The sequence below is a fragment of the Corvus hawaiiensis genome, chromosome 36 (assembly GCF_020740725.1).
Source record: "Corvus hawaiiensis isolate bCorHaw1 chromosome 36, bCorHaw1.pri.cur, whole genome shotgun sequence".
Lineage (NCBI taxonomy): Eukaryota > Metazoa > Chordata > Aves > Passeriformes > Corvidae > Corvus > Corvus hawaiiensis.
The window spans coordinates 373382-392160 of NC_063248.1; the positions used below are offsets into that span (position 1 = coordinate 373382).

Consider the following 18779-nt stretch of genomic DNA (forward strand, 5'->3'; position numbering starts at 1 on the left):
CCACAGAGAGGGAACAGAGGTACAACTGCCAGATACGACTTTATCCCCCTGGCCAGCGCAGCCAGGGCATGGAAACAACTGGAGCACTGCAAGGTACAGCCCAAGCCCAACTTTTCCCTTCCCGAGGAGGAGGAAGAGGAGGCAGTGAGGGCTGCTGGGCCCTGGCAGGTGCTGAGCCCCCCCCACCCCGGCTGGTGGGAGCAGGGGAGGGGCTCCGAGGTGCAGGGCAGGCTGGTGAGCTCCCCCCTCCTCCAGCACTGGGACACAGCTCCAGGCGCAGGGAGAAGCTACCCAGGGAGGCAGTGAGCACCCCCCACCCAAGAAACCTCTTCTTTTTCCCTTCCCCCCTTCTCCCACCCCCCAGCTCACCCTTAGGACACAAATACATAAAAGCCCCCCCAGCCCCTGGGATGGCAGGAGGGGACTCCACCTGCCCCCTCAGCCCCCTGGACAGCAGTGGACGGCCCCTCCAGGCTTCTGGGGGGTGTGAAGGCAGGGGAGTGCGTGGCCGGGTGCCCCCTGGTCCAAGCTGTCCCAGGAACAGCAAGGGTGGGGGGTCTTCAGTGTGGACCTCCCCCCATGTGTGCTGGCCCAGTGCCAGCCTTGGTGTCCCCTCAAGGTGGACAACAGTCACATCAGCCCAGGGGGCTGAGGACCCTCGGCCCAGCCCCAGGAACACCCCTGGGGTGGCTGCAGAGGGGGGTGGAGGGCTGGTGGTCCGGAGGTGGAGACCCCGGGCTCCATGTCACATGATTTCACAGCAGGAATTCTGCTTTCGGGCCTAAGAAGAGAAGGAAAACCATCTGTAGAACTCCCCAAGGGTTTGGGGGTCCCAGGGCCACCCACCCGAGGCCCCTCTCCTGCTGAAGAGGCCAGCACAGCACAAAGGCTGATGACACGGAGGCTCCTTTCCTTTTGGCCAGAGCTGGTGCCAGGAACTGGGATGGGCATCACCCCCCACTCACTGCAGGGTGCAGGACACCCCCAGTGAGGGGCTGTGGGGCTCTGCAGCTGGAATTGGGGCTCTCTCCAGGCCCAAAGCCCGCAGCAACAGGGGTGATCCCTGCCTGGCACCCAGAGCTGTGCCCCAGGGTTTATCCATTGGGGGTGACCCCCCAAGGATGACGCTCCACCCATCCCCAGCTCCCTCAGGGAGGGGGTGACCCTCCACACCCACCGTTTTGTAGAAGGCTTTGGATTGTGCTCCAAGCACCTCTGATTTGGAGACCAGGTCGTCCAGCTTCTCCCCACGCTCCAGCAGTGATTCCATGGTGTTGTGCTGCCAGAGAAACATGTGCTGAGCCCCAGCACCAGGCCCCCACACCCTGCAGCAGGAGATGGAGGTGCCACCATCCCCCATCCCACCCTCCTACAGTCCCCCCAGCTCTGCAGCCCCAAGGGAGACGGGAACTTGGCCGGGGGCAGGAGCAGCAGAGCTCCCACTGGGTCGCCAGGCAGAGAAGAGACCAGCATTTGGAGGAGGGGTCAGAGCCCTGGTGCTTGTGTCCAGCCAGCTGGGAAATGCCCAAGGAGAAAAAAGGAGGGAAGGGAAGAAGGGGAAGGGAAAAGGAAGCTCCCACACCAGGGAGGTCTCCAGGGTCGACTCTACCCCTGCCCCATACCGTGCCCCCAGGGACCACCGGCTTGTGCAGGCAGGAGCGTCCTGCAGCCTCACCAGGATGATTTTGGTCTCGTCCAGCTCTGCCTGCACTCGGGTCATCGGGTCGGCGTCACGGGGGTTCTGGGGAGAAACAACATGCTGCTGGCACCACCACAGGGACACCAGGGTCCCCTGGACACAGCCCCAGAGCACCGGGGTCCCAGCATGCGCCAGAGTGTTGCCCACCTCCCCTGCCACTTTCAGGGCTGTAGGGAGCACAGGGATCCTCTGTCCTGGTGCCCTGCAGCGTCCCAGGGGTCTGTACCTGGTATTTGCTGAGGTATCCATCCAAGGCAGAGTAGGTGATGGTGGTAGGTGACCCTGAGGGCCAGTCCATCTTGCTGACCTGCCTGGAGAACTCATCCAGCACCTGCCAGGTAAGGAAGCAGCAGTTACCACCCAGGAGCCGCAGCTGTGGGGCCACAGTGGCTGGAGGGGTTTTGCTCGTCAAAATAGGAGATCTGGAGATTTTTGGGAAGGGACCTTACAGCTCATCCACACCCCTGCCATGGGCAGGGACACTTTCCATTAGACCAGGTTGCTCCAAGCCCTGTCCAGCCTGGCCTTTGACACTTCCAGGGATGGGGCAGCCACAACTTCTCTGGGAAACCTCTGTTAGTCCCTACCACCCTACAGGGAAGGACTTCTTCCCAATATCCCATCTCACCCTGCCCTCTGGCAGTGGGAAGCCACTGCCCTTTGTCCTGTCCCTCCAGGCCCTTGTCCAAATTCCCTCTCCAGCTCTCTTGGAGCCCCTTTAGGTACTGGAAGAGGGTCTGGGGTCTCCCTGGAGCCTTCTCTTCTCCAGGCTGGAGAGGCACGAAAAGGGTTGTCCAGCCTTGACACAGGCTGCCCAGGGCAGTGGTGGAGTCCCCATCCCTGGAAGCATCCAAAGAAACACACAGACATGGCACCTGGGGACATGGTTTAGTGGTGGCCTTGGCCATGTTGGAGAAATGGTTGGACTTGATGGCCTTGCAGGGCTTGTCCAACCGAAACAATTCCACCGTTCCATGAGAGGTGCTCCTGCCCTCTGACCACGTTGGTGACCCTGCCCCCCCCACCCCTCCTCCTCTTCTGAATGAGCTGAGGGCAGAGACACGAATGAACAGGCCTGGCACACGAGGACCAGAGCGATGCCCAGGCCAAGGTGGCCGGCCCCGACTCTCCGCAAAGCCCTGCATGTGCCAGGGTGGGGAGACTGGAGGAGCCCCCTGGAGCAGCTCCCAGCATGTGCCCTCACCTTGTCCAGCAAGGTGAAACAAACCCGCTGTGGATACTCATTGTCTGCGATCACCACTCCGGCCAGCCCGTCGGTCCGCACATACACGTGGCACAGGTACTCTGGGAAGGAAATTCCTGTTAGAGATGCAGCAAAGGTCCTGAGCCTTCCCCAGCACCCACCACCTTCCCCCCAGCCCCCACAGTTTTCCCCCCTCCCCAAAACCACCCCGGAAGGTGTCATCAGCACCTGCATTTTTCATTAATTCATTAGGAAAGCAGGAAAGGCTTAAAATTAAAAGCCCCAAGTTGTGCTGTGGCAGGGGACCACAGCCATGCCACACAGTGTGGGACATGAAACCGACAACACATGGTAGCCAGAGGTAGATAAAAACCAGTGGGGGAAGAGCTCAGCCTATTTTTAACTAATTTTATTAATAACAAGGCTGGGGTGTCATTAAAGAGGCTCCAGCAGCCAATCCAGGCTGTGCCCCACAGGCATGTGAAGCAGGACAGGGAGGCTGGAATGAGGTGAGAATTTGGGATACGGAGCCTGGACTTGCATGGCAAAGCCAGCACAGCCACCCTGTGGTGGGGGGGTCGGGGAAGTTGGGGGGGGGCTGCAACCCAACAGCTCCAGGGGTGCCAAGGGGGACATGGAGAGTGCAGACACTGGAGCAGTTCCCTGCTCCCTCCAAAGCCTCTGCTGCACCGAGCTGGGCTCACACCCGGCCCAGCCCCTCACGCCATCAGTGCCGCTCACCCGGGCACTGGGCTTGGCGGGACCTTCCCCAGGAATGGGCCGCAGGGAAGCGGACACGCTGCTCTCACCTTGCTCCTTGACCGAGGCCCTGCTGCCCAGCGCCGAGCGCTCCGCGATCAGCTGGCTCGTGAACGTCATGAACTCCTGCACACTGCGGGGACACAGCGCAGGGCCTGGGGCAGTGCTGGGGAAGCAGCTGGCCCACAGCACCCCGGTGTGCAGGGGTAACGAGCCCTTCCCCCCCCCAGTCCCCGAGTCTGGGCTGTGGGGCTGCAGCTGAGCACTGGGTTTTACTTGGGAGAGAGGCTGGACCCTGCACCTCTGCAGAGTGGCAACCCCCAAACACATACCTCCAGCCACCACCCAGACCCAGGGGAGCACCCAGAGCCCTCCAGTTGCAGTGACAGGCTTGTGTCCTTGGGCTGAACTTGCTTTTTGGGGATTTAGCAGAAAGCAAAAATGCCACTGAACCTGGCTCTGCCCGGCCAACACCTGGTGACCAGCTGCATCATGGAATCATGGAATGATTTGGGTTGGAAGGGACTTTAAAGACCATCCAGTTCCATCCCCTGCTGACACCTTCCACTAGAATCACAGAATCATAAAATATGCTGAGTTCAAGGGACCCATCAGGATCATTGAGTCCAACCCCTGGCTCTGCACAGAACACCCCAACCATCCCACCCTGTCCCTGAGAGCATTGTCCAAACGCTTCTTGAACTAAGGCTTCGTGCTGCGACCACTGCCCTGGGGAGCCTGCTCAGTGCCCAAACACCCTTTGGGGGAAAAACCTTTTCCTGATATCCAACCTAACCCTCCCCTGACACGGCTCCAGCCATTCCCTCAGGTCCTGTCAGTGGTCACAGAGATCGGAGCTGTTCTCTGCTGCCCCTCGGGAGGATGTTGAAGAGCACAGGGAGGTCTCCCCTCAGTCTCCTCCAGCTGAACACATCAAATGCCCTCAGATGCTCCTCATATGGCCCCTCCAGACCCTTCCTCATCCTTGTGGCCTACTTTGGATGCTCTCCAATGGCTTAACATCTTTTTTTAATTTGTTGTGCCCAAAACTGCCCCAGGACTTGAGGTGAAGCCACCCCAGTGCAGAGCAGAGCAGGACAATCCCTCCCTGTCCTTCTTGCCATGAAGGGCCCAGAACTGGACACAGCCCTCAAGGGGCCTCAACAGGGCCAGCACAGGGGATGGTCACTCTCCTGGGCCTGTGGCCACACCATGGCTGGCACAGGCCAGGTGCCATTGGCCTCCTTGCACACCTGGGCTCATGCCCAGTCGCAGCCGACCAGGAGAACCAGGTTCTTTTCCAATTCTCCAGCCACTCTGCTCCAGCCTGGAGTGCTGCCTGGGGTTGTTGTGGCCCAAGACCAGGACCCATCACTTGGGCTTGTTGACTCCTCACAGCGTTGGCCTTTGCCCATCGATCCATCCGTCACTCCGTGCCTGTGTCCCAAGTCCCTCTCCAGCTTTCTTGAAGCCCCACTAGGCACTGGAAGGGACCCTAAGGGTCCCCAGGTCCTTCTCTTCTCCAGCCGAACAGCCCTAGCTCTCCCAACCTGCCCCCAGAGCAGAAGGGCTCCAGCCCTTACAGCATCTCTGTGGCCTCCTCTGGACTTGTTCCAGCAGCTCCACATCCCTCTGATGTCAGGTCCCAGAGTTCGAGGCAGCTCTGTAGGTGGGGTCTCACCTGAGCGGGTCACAGGGGCAGAACTCGCCCTGCCCACGCTGAGCCCAGGACAGGGATACCCTCCCCATCCCAGGGGGATGTTTGACCCCCCAGGCATCCAGCCACCCCTGTGAGTCAAAGTTAAAGAATATCCTTAAGCCAGACTTGCTCTAAGTTTGGAAAACATTCCTGAGCCCAGGCTCAGGCCTGTCCAACAGGCTCCTCAGTGATCCCTTCTCATCCCACAGCAAAGGAAAAGAGGCCAAAAATAATGAGCAAGAGTAAAATAAACCTGTTTCCAAAACACCACATCGTGGGCATGCTGGAATTAGCCAATGTGGGGCAACGCATTCCCCAATTCAGCTGGAAAATCCCAGGAAGGGATATTTGTCAAGGATCAAGTTACAAAGTTTGCAAACACCAAGGAGTGGGACAGCTCCTGCTTGGGAGGTGATGTGGTGCCAAGGAAACGTCACTGGACAGAGACACTGGCATGGCAAAGACCACGGTCTTCTGACTGCCTCCCACTGCTGGAAGCAATTCCAGAGGGGAAGTTGCCTCTCCCAGTTTACACATCCCTTAGAGCGGTCTGCAATCCTCCCAGCCCGGACACCAGTTCTACAGAGACTCTGGACTGTCGGGGTTTCAGGCACTACAGAACAAAGTCCAGCCCAAGGATTCCTGAACATCCTGAACATCTCAGCTTCATCAGAGAGGGAACATGGACACCTTCCTCCTAGTCTAGGGATCTGCTGCCAGCCACGGCCCCCACCATGACCCCAGGTTTTCATATCTAGGTTGGAAAAGACATTTAAGATCACTGAGTCCGAACGATGCCTTAGGCTTGAATGATGCATCACAACCCTATGTCAGTTAGATCCCAGCATGTATCTTCTTCAAGGACACCTCTTCCACTGTGAATACTGCTTTTATTTCCCAGTATTCCTGAAGGAACTGCCCACTCAAGACTCCACTCTGCCTTCCTGACCCTGCCAAATTCCCTGGCAGATGTTCAGCAGACATGAGGCACTGGCACAGCCCAGCCCTGTGCTCCCGCCCAGCAGGTTCCACAGCTCCCAGGAGCCACAGCCCTGTTTATCCCAGACCCAACCCTTTGACCCAACTCTCTGGGAACTCCACAGCCTCAAAAAAATGAATGTGCAGCATTTTAACCCAAACTTCAGCTAAACACACCTTAAACACCACACCTGGGCCAAGCTCTTGCAGATCCTCCGAGCACCACCCATGAATCAGCCTGGGAAAAGCATCAAATCCCAGGAACAGCTGCATGACTGACACACACCCTCTCCAAACCTCACTGCTCTTCCCAAAATCCCAGGCTCTTCTTCAGGCAGAGACGCAGCCTGCTGTGGGGGAAGCCCACAGCATAAACACACAGGGAATTTTCCCAGGATTTGGGAAAACAAGAGCTGCAGCTACAGAGTGTTTTGGGACTGGAGCTGATGTCACACGCTGGCACCGCTCCGCGTCCCACTCGCACATTTGGCTAAGAAAGAGCTTTTTAAGACAGTCTTACTTCAGTCTTCCCCCTTTACCCCTGGAATTACAGAACCAAATGTGCCTGAGGTTCCATAAAACCTTGGCATTGAAAATTTGGGTCCCAGAAGAATTTCCTAACTCCTTTACCATCTGAGGCAGGCACTGGGAACAACCTGTTCCACAGCATGCTCCTGCTTTGTTTGACAGCTTCAGGAGGTTTTCGGGAGCTGCCGAGAGCTCCCTGATCCCTGTGAGCCCAGTGGAACGCCGGGAGTCTGGACTGGCATCTGGGGCTCAACCAGCTCACCTGAAGCCATTGGAATAACTTGAGCAGGGTTTTGTGGGCTGGGAAAAGCTTCAAGTGAGTCCAAACAACCCATGGGCACCAGGATCCAGGCGAGTCCTGTGAGCCTAGCACAGACAGGCCTCTTCTCACCCCACCCAAGGGGAAAGAGCTGAGCCCACTCCCAGGGCATCCCCGCACCCTGATTTCATGGCTTGGCTGCACTGGAGGATTTGTGGAGTCAGACCTGACCTACTGCTGGCTGGGGCTCCAGGAATTTCACTCCATTCCTGAGGCTGACCCATCATTCCAAGTGCTGCAGCAGGTCGCAGCACCCAGGTTGTGGCTCTAGGGGTATTACCCCTTAAGAAAAGCCTTTCACTGCTGCCACTGCAGCCCCAGTGGGGCAGAAAACCTCCCAAAAGCTTCTGCTTCCCCTCCCCAAGGTCCTGCCTGAGCCACACACCAGCCTACAGCACACGGAGGCAATTCCCCCTCCCCAGCCCCCCCAAAAGTTCCAGCGGCCCAGCACCCACCTGGATCTCTGAAAGAAGTTGAAGGTGGACACATCGTAGGCAGCTTTGAGCAAATGCACTTTGGCGTCACCCTTGTAAAGGACACTTAGGCTGTAGAGCCTCATCGCGGTGGCTCCGTGTGCCTGGGGGGAAAAAAGGGTTGGGGCTGAGGCCATGCAGGGGCCAGGACACCCCCGGACCTCCCTCTGCCACAGCCGTGCCTGGGGTTGCCCCCAAACCCTCCTTCCGTCCTTTAAATGCTATCCCAGACAGCCAGAACCCTCCCGACCCCCGGAGCCCAGCCTGACAGCGCATCCCGACCCCCGCCCAGCCAGGTCTCCCTAGTCCAGCCTAACCAACCCCTACCCTCACCTGACCCAGCTGGCCCAGTGTAACCCAGCCCCTCCACCCAGTGTAACCCGGCCACTCCTCGGTATAACCCACTACAACCCAGCCGCCGGCCCCTGGGCAGCCCCGCCCAGCCCGGCGTTGCCCCACCGGCCCAGCTCGCCCCGCAGTGCCTCGGGACAGCGGCGGGCGCGGCTCAGCGCGGGCGCTGCCGACACGGCGGGGGCGCGACCCGGAACGGGAACCGCGGCGCCGGAAGCGCCCCGAGCCCGGCCACTGCCACGGGACTGCTCCCGGCCTGCGCATGCGCCGAGACCGCTCCGCCCCCCAAGCCTTCTGACCAATCATCGCCCGCCTCCCCGCTCTCCCGCCTCAGCCGCACGGCCAATCAGCGCCGCGCTGGCGGTGCGGGCAGTGCTCGTTCCCCAGCGCGGCCAGCAGGGGGCGCTGAGCCCAGCAACGGGGGCGGGGCCTGTTCGCTCCTCCCGCTGTGGGCCGGGACCGCGCTGGGGGGGGGGGGGTCCCTGTGTGGGGGGGGGTTCCCCTCTGTGGGGTGGGGGTCCCTCTGTGGGGTGGCGGTCCCCTGTGTGGGGTGAGGGTCCCCTGTGTGGGATGGGGTTCCCCTGTGTGGGGAGCCTTCCCCTATGGTGTAGTGACCCTCTGAGGAGGGGCCCCACGGAGGCAACAGCCTCTCCCGGGTGCTGGGGGACACCCTGGGGACTGGGGACCCTTCCATGGGGCTGTTCTGCCCCTGGGTGGGGACCCCTCCATGGTGGGGGTGTACTGACGAGGGGTGGGTGAACCTCCCGAGGGTTTTGGACCCCTCGAAGGGGTGAGGACCCCTCTACGGGTGGACACCAGCACAGGGGCAGGGCTGCCAGAGCCCTCCTGTGCCCCCAGGTTCTCCCTGCACAGGGGGCAGGTGAGGTACTGTGGGGTGACCCTGTGTCCCCTAGGCCCTGCTCTGCCACCCACAAAACCTCTGTCCTCCCCAGAGCCCCCTCAGTCCCCCACGGGGCTGTCACCCCAACACCCATCCAGGCTTCCCAGGGACCCTCCCCAGCTCTGTGTCTGAGGAGATGCTGCCACACACCAAGACCAGAAGGTTTTGGGGTCCACCCATGACCAAAGGTGCTCCTTATCCCATTTGGACCCCCATAGTCCCCTGTTTCCGCAACGCTGGGTGGATGACGCGGCTCTGGGGGCGATGGGAGTTGCCACATCCCCGTCCTCAAATCCAGCATCCATCCCCGATCTGTTGCGACGCCTGGTGTCAATCCCAGCACCGCTGGATCCTTTCCCGTCCTGGGGGCTCGGAGCACTTCCCAGTCGCCCTCGGCCCTCCACGGGTGTCTGTAGGCCGTGCTGTGTCCGCGGTCTCCATGGGAGCATGCCGGTTGCCAAGCCGGCCGGTGGAGTGCTTGCCACCACCATCGAGCCGTTGGTATGACAACGGGGACACGGGTGACCCGGGGCGTGGTGCTTCGCGTGACGGGGCCAGCGGCCCCTGCGGGGAGGGTCCTGGCCGAGCCTCGCCAACACACAGGGGGTCCCCAGGGGCTGCCAGAACCTGCTGCGTCGGGCTGGGACCCCCGCACCAACACCAGCCCGGGAATTTATTGACACATTGAGGAAGCGAGCGGGAGAGCGAGAGTGGAATCCCTCTGGAGCGAAGGATGTGGGGCGACAGCGCTGATCCCACCAGGGCCCCGGGCCCTGCTCCCTGCCCCTCTGCTTGAGGCCGGGGGTATCGGGACCCCCTCAGTGGGTGCCGGACTGGGGCGTCAGATGAGATAACGCAGCGAAAGTGGAGCATCCGCGTGTGGAGCGAGGGACGGAGCAGCCCAGCGCCTGCCAGACACCCTCCAGGACAGTGCAGGGGGCTCCCCCAGGCCAGGCACCACGGTGGGGGCACAGGGGCTGAGGGGGGCACGGCTTGGCCCGCAGCCCACCCCACCTCACCAGCTGCCCCCATGCTGGATCACCGAGCCAGAATGGAGAGCAGCAGGAAGGAGAAGGTGAGGCCACTGCCAGGGCAATGCTGGGGGGCCGGGGGGGCCAGGGGATGCCCAGTGGGTGTGGGGAAAGGTGCAGATACTCACCGGGGTTCCAGCCTTCCCTGGAGTGAGCGGCCGGGTGCTCCCAGCATCTCCCAAGGTTCCAACAGAGGTAGCCAGGAGGATGGCTGGTGGGGAGGACACCAGCTCCCAGGCAGCCTGCAGGCAGCCCAGCATGCCCCAGGGGGGTCCCCATCCCTGAGGTCACCCCCCCAGCACAGCATGGGCCCTACAGCACTGAGGGCTCACAATGGAGCTGGGAGCATTTGTAGGATTTTCTGCTGGGCTGGGATGCTCCCACCATCCAAACATCACCCTGGGCATCTTGCAGCCATGCAGCTGCATCCCCGGGATGAGATTGAGCCTGTCACCTCCTTCAGCTGGCTGTCATCGTTGTCACCGAGGCACCCAGCAGGATGGCACACGGCTCATCCCCAGTCAAAAACCAGTTGTTTGTGGGAAGCATCCTCTCCCAGATGGATTGAGCTCATGGGGTCACGGGTGAGGACAGTGGAGACATTCCCTGCTGCCGACTGGGACACCAAGGGGACACCAAGGAGACTCGGCACATGCTGAACCAGCAGAGATGGATGTCACTGGCCCCTGCAGCCAGTGGCCACATAGTTCCCAGCTCCATCCCTTTTGTGGGACGCATTGGAACACACCATTTCCATGGGACACTGAGAGCCAGATAATGTCATGTGGGAAGAGCCAAATCCTGCCAGGGGAGAGCCAAGCCCATTGTTTTGAAGGCGAGTGAAGAGATGAGTAGGTACATGTGGTGCTGAGATGGAAAAAACATTGGAGAAATAAAATTCGGACTCCTGGGTGCCAGCCTTGGGAGGGGGACCCTCCAGCCGCGGCAGATCAGGTGTTCCCATGCCAAGCAGCCCCATGGGATGGATTAGCACTGAATACCTTCAGCCAACAACCCAGGAGAGATCAAATCCAGCTCCTTGCTTTTCCTGGCAGGATTTTTCCAGTCATCCAGGGCCAAACACCCTCTGGATCAGGGCAAACCTCACCACAGTGCTGCTGTGGGTGCCCGGCTCCGTTCCAAGGGAACGGAGGCTGCAGCCATGTCTCTTGGGGTTTTGTCTCCCAGCACCTGGGGGTCCAGGGCTAATGGACCCCCAGCACTCAGGACCAGGATGGAGTGAGGGGTGCCAGGATCCCACCCAGCTGTGAGTGGTGGCTGAGGTCACAGGAGCTCTGCAGGGCCTCAGAGATATTTGGGCTGAGCCCCCACTTGAGGGTTTAGAGGCCAAGGGATGGCACTGGGGGCCAGGCGATGTGCCAGGATGGAGGGCAGCTGGACTGAGCCGAGGCAAGGGGTGCCCCCAATGTTGGGACACTCCACACCCCAAACGCTTTCTTGAGCCCCCTACCCCAAAACCTGTCAGGAAACAGCAGCAGCCTCGAGGCAAACATCTGTGTGCGGCGAGAGCACTGGAGCCTCCCCAGAGCCGGTGACTAATGAGCCCTAATGCTGCCGACTGCAGCTGGTGAAGGAGTGCCGGCTCCAGCTCCATCTGACAGCCGGGGCACCTGGCCCCAGCTCTGCCGGCTAATGAAGGCTGCGCCGAGCCCGGGGTTGCTACGGAAAGGATAAACACGGATCCTGCTTGCCAGGTGCTTCCCTGGAGTGGGCCCTGCGGCTCTCCCTGGCAGCGAGGCAAGGCAGCAACCCCTGAGAATGTTCCAGCCTGCCTGCCCTCTGCCCCATATTAGCCCCACGTTCGATGGGTGAAAAATGGTACCCATGATTCCCAGTGGGATACAGGGAGAAGGATGCTCCCAGGGGAACAAGGAAGGCACACCAGCATCTTCATCATAAAAGAATCCCATGTCCTTGGTGGGAGATGCTGTACTCCTCAATGGCATGGCCAGAAGTGCTCCTTGCTGGGAATGAACCTGGGATTCATCAGGATGGGATGTCCCAGGTCACTGCTGGAATGGGGCCAGCTTCTACACAACCATCCCAAAAATTCAGCTGGGTGACAGAGATGGCAGAACCCCAGTGCCAACCCTGGTCCCCAGGGACCCCAGAGCTGACTGTGGCATCCTGCAGGCAGCACCAGAAGGGGACTTGGTGCCTTGTGACAGTCCTATGGATTCCCTGGTGCCTCAGTTCAGCTGGAGGAGAACAGCAGAGCAATAGGATAAGGCATTTCAGGGTGTCTGTGTGCCAGTGGGGAAAACCAGGGCTGGCGGAAGGAAAGCTTGGCTATTTCTTGCAGTTCAGGCCCCTTGCATCCCATATCCCTCGTCCCTGGCTGATGCTGTGTTGTGTGCAGGTGGAGCAGATCCTGTCAGAGTTCCGGCTGAAGGAGGAGGACCTGAAGAAGGTGATGTACCGGATGCAGAAGGAGATGGACCGAGGGCTCAAGCTGGAGACACATGAGGAAGCTTCTGTCAAAATGCTGCCCACCTATGTCCGCTCCACCCCCGAGGGCTCTGGTACCGTGTCACTCCCAGTCCCTTGTGTCTCACCCCTTCCTCAGACCCCGTCAAGCTCCATGTGGAAGGCTGAGCCTACCTAGAGCCCATCACCTTCTTCCCTTCTCCCTGGCTTTGCAGAGGTGGGAGATTTCCTGTCACTAGACCTGGGTGGCACCAATTTCCGTGTGATGCTGGTGAAGGTGGGCGAGGGAGAGGAGGGGCAGTGGAAGGTGAAGACGAAGCACCAGATGTATTCCATCCCAGAGGATGCCATGACTGGGACAGCTGAGATGGTCAGTGGAGCACACGGGGCATCCCATCCCATCCCATCCCATCCCATCCCATCCCAGTCCCTTTCACAGTGTGTGTTTCAGTGGGGACACTGGAGGGGACACCCCCATCCCTAAGAAGCTGGGAGGTGGCCAGGCCTGGGGAACCCATGGTGGGGACAATGTCCATCCAAGGGCAGTGGGAGGGTGGGGACATCCCTTGGCAAAGGCTGGACCTCCTGTCTTCCAGCTCTTTGACTACATCTCCGAGTGCATCTCCGATTTCCTGGACAAGCACCAGATGAAGCACAAAAAGCTGCCCCTGGGCTTCACCTTCTCCTTCCCCGTGCGGCACGAGGACATAGACAAGGTGAGGGGGTGGCCGGGCAGCATGAGGGCTTAGGGGTCCCCAAGCCTCAGCTACCCCCACAGCCCCATTTCGGTCTGACTCCCACTCCAGGGCATTCTCCTGAACTGGACCAAGGGCTTCAAAGCCTCCGGCGCGGAAGGGAACAACGTAGTGGGGCTGCTGAGGGACGCCATCAAACGGCGAGGGGTGAGAGGATCAGACGGCTGTGCCGGCACCGGCGCGGTGCCGAGACCCCAGCACCCCGGCTGTCCCTGCAATGGGCTCACTGAAGCCTGGCTGTGCCTGCAGCAGGGCCACTGGAGCCTAGTGTGTCCCCAGGAAGGGACCACTGGAGCATAGCTGTCCCCATGATGGGGCTGCTGGAGCCAAGTGTGTCTCTGGGCAGGGCTGTTCCATGTGTGTGCACACACGTGTGCGTGACACATGCCCAGGTCCTCATCCTTGGGGACTGTCCACCCCAAACCCACCTGTTGTGGGACAGCCTGACCCCCCATGAGCCCACAATGGTCCCTGTCCCCAGGATTTCGAGATGGATGTGGTGGCAATGGTGAATGACACGGTGGCCACGATGATCTCCTGCTACTATGAAGATCACCGGTGCGAGGTTGGGATGATTGTGGGTAAGATGCCCCTTCTACAGGGACACCTGGCTGGGGACAGTGAACTGTCCCATGGCCCCGCTCCCCTGCTGCTTCCCCCATCCTTTTGGGGGGGACACACCAAGGATGGGGGGGGTGGCAGTGGCACCCTGCTGGGGTGTCCGGTGGTTGGGACATTCGATGGTATTGCCTGGCCCCAGCACTGGCCCCTGGTTGGGGCACTTTGGGAGTAGAAAGAGGATGATCATCATAACAGGGCTGGTCCCCACAAGGCTGTTGGTGGCTCTGGCACTTCATCGTAGGGATAGGGACCCATGGAAGGCAGCTAGTGTCAGAGAGCCAGGTGGTGGGGGTGAGTTTGAACTCTGCTGGCTCCATCCCCCACTCCCTGCAGAGAGCAGCCCCCCACCTCCCCCAGCCCCTCACTATCATTTGTGCCATCAGCCACGTGCCGATGTGTCATCTGGGCTTCGCATCCCCTCACCAGAGTAAACACATGCTGGGATGTTGATCAGCTTCTTGGGGCTGGGCTGGCCTCAGCACAGTGCCCAGAGCCCCTGGGACCCTGCTGTGGGGACAAGTGGCCAGCCAGGGCTGTGGGGACACTGCAGGGGCGGGGAGCAGGAGGGATGTCCATCGCCATCACTGCAGGACAAGGACATGCAGCTCCAAGCACAGCCCTCAGCCATGATCAGTCACTGAATCCTGGTGCTCATGGAACAGCAGTCACTGGCTGTTCAGTCAGTTCTCTGAAATGAGGTCTAGCATGGAATCATGGAACTGTTTGAGTTGGAAAAGCCTCTAAGGTCATCGAGTCCAACTGTTCTCCAGCACTGTCAAGACCATCACTAACCCATGTCCCCAGGTGCCACATCCACATGGCTGTTGAATCCCCCCAGGGATGGGGACTTCACCACTGCCCTGGGCAGTCTGTGCCAGGGCTGAACGGACCTTCCCATGAAGGAATTTTCCCAATATCCAACAGAAACCTCCCCTGGTGCAACTTAAGGCAGTTTCCCTTCTATCCTTGGAGCAACCTGGTCTAGTCAAAGGTGTCTCTGCCCAGGGCAGGGTGGTGGAATGAGATGAATTTTAAGGTCCCTTCAAACCCAAACCATTCCATGATTCTATATTTTGATGGTTTTATTGCATCCCAATGCCGGGTGGAGTAGGGATACAGATTTGGGACATATGTAGTAAGTTCCCAACCATCCTTGGTTCCAGCTTTCATGAAATCACAGAATGGTTTGGGTTGGAAAGGGACCTTACGGATTATCCAGCTCCATGCCATGGGCAGGGACAGCTTCATTAGACCAGGCTGTCCAGCCTGGCTTGTAACACTTCCAGGGATGGAGCAGCCATAGCTTCTCTGGGAAACTTGTGTTTGTCCCTACCACCCTCACAGGGAAGGATTTTTTCCCAGTATCCAATCTAAATCTCTCCTCTTTTAGTCTAAAACCTTTCCCCCATGTCCTGGAGCCACCCTTGAAGTAGTTGTAGGCCATGGTGCCAGTCACCAGGTTGAGGAATGCCCCTCATCCATATGGGTCCCAACCCCTGTCCTGGCACATGTCTGGACCCTCTCCAGTTCTTCCCCATTGCTCCACAAGACTATCCCAGCTTTATCCCAGTTGGGATGGGAGGGCTGTGGCGGGGGGGTGTCACTGCTGCCCCCCCGCCGCCCAGACCCATCCCCAATTCCTGGCAGGGACAGGCTGTAACGCCTGCTACATGGAGGAGATGCACAACGTGGAGCTGGTGGAGGGCGACGAGGGGCGGATGTGCGTGAACACGGAGTGGGGGGCCTTTGGTGCCTCCGGGGAGCTGGACGAGTTCCTCCTGGAGTACGACCGCGTGGTGGACGAGACCTCACTTAACCCCGGTCAGCAACTGTAAGGAATAGGAGAGATCCAGTTCCTCTGGGCATCCCTCCCATCCCCTGCACCACACTGGGCTCAGCCGCCCAGCACGGGCATCCTTCGCCCTGGACCGTGCCCATGCACGGGAAACACATCCAGCAAGGAGGGGGGAAGGAAAGAGGGGGTGCTGTGGGATGTGACCCCTCAAATCCCAGCTCTGATGCCACCCCCTCGCCTCTGTCCCCCCCAGGTATGAGAAGATCATTGGGGGGAAGTACATGGGGGAGATCGTGCGGCTGGTGCTGCTGAAGCTGGTGGATGAGAACCTGCTCTTCAATGGGGAGGCCTCTGAGAAGCTCAAGACCCGCGGGACCTTTGAGACCCGCTTCATGTCCCAGATCGAGAGGTACAAGGCTGGGGGGTGGCACCCCAAACCTGCCAGGCTGCATCGCACTGGGAGGTTTGTGCTCTCACTCCACACTGGTCCGGGAATACTGGGGAGTCTGTGCTCTCACTCTGCACTGGGCTGTCCCACATCAGGATCCTTCTATTCCATCATCCTATACCAGTCTGCTTTGACTGCCTCATATTGGGGTCCTTTATCCTGTTACTCCACACCAGCCTGCTCTGACTGTCCATCTTGGAGTCCCCACATCCTGCCACCCAAACCACAGTGTCCCATGTCACAGGCCCATCATGATGAGACATCATGATCCGATCATTCCATACCTGCCTGCTCTGTCCCGTTTGGGGTCCCCATGTCCCATCACTCCACATTAGGGGGACCCACTTCCAGGTCCCTCTGTCCCATCACCCCACACCAGCCCTCTACAGCAGCACCATGTTGGGGTCCCCCATCCCATCACCCCACACCAACCTGCTCTGACTGACCCAGTTGGGGTTCCCCATCCTATCACCCCATGCAACTGTCCCATGTGAGGATCCCCCATCCCATCACTCCCCCATCCCTCTCCAGCTGTCTCACCCAGGGTCCTCACCCCCCAGCCCTTGCTGACCCCCTTTTCTCCCCCCATCCCAGTGATTCTGATGACCGCAAGCAGATCTACAACATCTTGTCAGCCTTTGAGCTGCTGCCGTCCCGGACAGACTGTGAGATCGTGCGCCAGGTGTGTGAGAGCGTGTCCACACGCGCCGCCCAGATGTGCTCGGCCGGCCTGGCTGGAGTCATCAACCGCATGCGGGAGAGCCGCAGCCAGGACACCCTCAAGATCACTGTTGGTGTCGATGGCTCTGTCTACAAGCTCCATCCCAGGTGGGGATCTCCAGACCCTTCTCCCTGCTGACATCCCTATCCTTTCCCTTCATCCCCCAAGCCTTGACCCCGTTTGTGACCCCATTTGTGACCCCGTGTTCCCACTCCCCAGCTTCAAGGACCACTTCCACGCCACAGTGCGGCAGCTGACACCCGGCTGTGACATCACCTTCATCCAGTCAGAGGAAGGCAGCGGGCGCGGGGCCGCCCTCATCTCGGCCGTGGCCTGCAAGATGGCCTGCATGATGGGGCAGTGAGCTGGACTCAGGGGGGATGGCAGGGCCAGTGGTCCCACTCGGAGCGCTACGGGAGCAGATACGGACGTGGGAAGGAGGCGGCTCCGGCCCCCCAATAAACGGGGTGTGTGTGGACTTCTCTGGGGCCACTTGGGCCACTGCTCCTCATGCCTCTCCCCCCATGCTGGCAGGGAGACCCCCATGGGGCTGCCCCACATGTATGAGGCAGCTGAGGAGCTTCCTATGCCCTCACACCCCCCTATCCTCACACAGCTGCAGCAAGGGGTGCTCCAGCATACCCCAGCCCCTTTGCTGGGGGAAAGACCCCCTCAAGGGAGTTGGCCTAGAGAAAAGGGGCACTTTGGGGGGTGTCAGGGTGGAGGATCTCCTCACCAGTGATCCCTGGGGTGCAAAGACTGAGTGCACCAGAAAGGGCCAGATGGAGGGGGGCATATTGGGGGGATCCTCTCTAGCCATGTTCCCACCCATGTTCCCTGAAAGGTCTGGGGCACCCCAGGGATTTGAGTTCACCAGAGGGTCTGGAGCAGAGTATTGGGGTCCCTTTGGGGGTCATGGGCACCCCAGGGTGTTGGGGTCCCTCTAAGGATCTGGCAGTACCGCAGCATATTGTGGTTCTCTGAAGACTCTGGAGGCAACCCAGGATTTTGAGTCACTCTGAGGGTCCGGAGCACCCCAGGGTGGAGGGGTCCTCCTGGGACACCACAGGGTGTTGGGATCCCTTTGGGGGTTTGGGGCTCCCCAGGGTCTGGAGCCCACTCAGGGTGTTGGGGTCAGTGCTGGGGTATGGGGCTACCCCATGGTATGGGCTGTCTTGGGGGTCTGGAGTTATATCTGGGATATTTGGGGCCACTGCAGGGGTCTGGGGTCACCCTGGCACATGGGGGCACCCAGGATCTAGGGCCCTCTCAGGGTGCTGGGGTAACTCTTGGGCATCCGGGACCATGTGGGGGGACTGGATCACCACAGGGTGTGGAGCCAACCTGGGGGGCTGGGACTACCAAGGGGTCTTGGTGTCCTCACAAAGCACAGGGTCACCCCACAGCTGGGGGGTGCATGTTGAGGGGCTGGGGACACTGCAGGGGTCTGTGTCACTCCAAGGGACAAAGCCACCCAGTGGTGCTGCTCCTGAAGCCCCCAGCCCCATGGGTGGCACTGGGATCCCCACAGCTCATTGCAAGAGGGGAAGGGGATCCCTCTGCTCTGCTTGGCTGCAGCCCTCAGCCAGCAGGATTCCCTGTCTTCTGATTGGCTGCAGCCCTCACCCAGCAGGATTCCCTGTCTTCTGATTGGCTGCAACCCTCAGCCAGCAGGATTTCCTTTGTTCTGATTGGTTGGCACCAGAAAGACATCCTTGAGCTCTGATTGGTGGCAGGCCTCAGAGACCCACAGTCTCTCTGTTCTGATTGGCTGGGACTGAAGAAGGGATTCCCTGTGCTCAGCTGGGACAGTGCCAGAATGCATGACACAATGCCATGTGTTGGGGACAGTGCGGATGATCCCAAGCCCATGGCAGTGCCAGTGACAAGTGTGTGACAAGTGACAGTGCCAAGTGCAGGGACAGATGCAGTGCCAGGCATGGGGACAGTGACAGCCAGGGCCACCCAGGTGTGTGGAGGGAACCGCTCACTCCGACCCACGTGGGACACATCCCCACGCTACCACAGGCACCTTTGGTGTCACCTTGG

At 60.0% G+C, this 18779-nt stretch overlaps 2 protein-coding genes across 8 annotated transcripts; one reads left to right on the forward strand and one right to left on the reverse strand.

The window, feature by feature from the left end:
• Positions 1–20: 20 nt before the first annotated feature.
• YKT6 (YKT6 v-SNARE homolog) lies at positions 21–8236 on the reverse strand. Of its 5 annotated transcripts, none has more exons than XM_048290311.1 (8): positions 8142–8236; positions 7642–7763; positions 3713–3795; positions 2904–3004; positions 1926–2030; positions 1676–1741; positions 1178–1279; positions 21–781 (listed from the first exon to the last, which is right to left on the reverse strand). In XM_048290311.1, exons 2-8 carry the CDS (start codon positions 7743–7745, stop codon positions 746–748), a joined length of 597 nt encoding a protein of 198 aa, XP_048146268.1. In that variant the 5' UTR covers positions 7746–7763; positions 8142–8236; the 3' UTR covers positions 21–745. The 5 variants fall into 5 exon arrangements, with proteins under 5 accessions (XP_048146268.1, XP_048146270.1, XP_048146272.1 ...); XM_048290313.1 differs by having other exon boundaries at positions 8119–8219; XM_048290315.1 differs by lacking the exon at positions 8142–8236 and adding an exon at positions 8065–8082.
• Positions 8237–8784: 548 nt separating this feature from the next.
• Positions 8785–17209, forward strand: GCK (glucokinase). Of its 3 annotated transcripts, XM_048290286.1 has the most exons (10): positions 8787–9986; positions 12323–12485; positions 12606–12760; positions 12987–13106; positions 13197–13292; positions 13627–13726; positions 15414–15597; positions 15815–15970; positions 16604–16837; positions 16950–17209. In XM_048290286.1, the coding sequence occupies exons 1-10, from the start codon at positions 9942–9944 to the stop codon at positions 17092–17094; spliced, it is 1398 nt and encodes a 465-aa protein (XP_048146243.1). In that variant the 5' UTR covers positions 8787–9941; the 3' UTR covers positions 17095–17209. The 3 variants fall into 3 exon arrangements, with proteins under 3 accessions (XP_048146244.1, XP_048146243.1, XP_048146245.1); XM_048290287.1 differs by lacking the exon at positions 13197–13292 and having other exon boundaries at positions 8785–9986; XM_048290288.1 differs by lacking the exons at positions 8787–9986; positions 12323–12485; positions 12606–12760; ... (1 more) ...; positions 13197–13292; positions 13627–13726 and having other exon boundaries at positions 15503–15587.
• The last annotated feature ends 1570 nt before the right edge of the window (positions 17210–18779 follow it).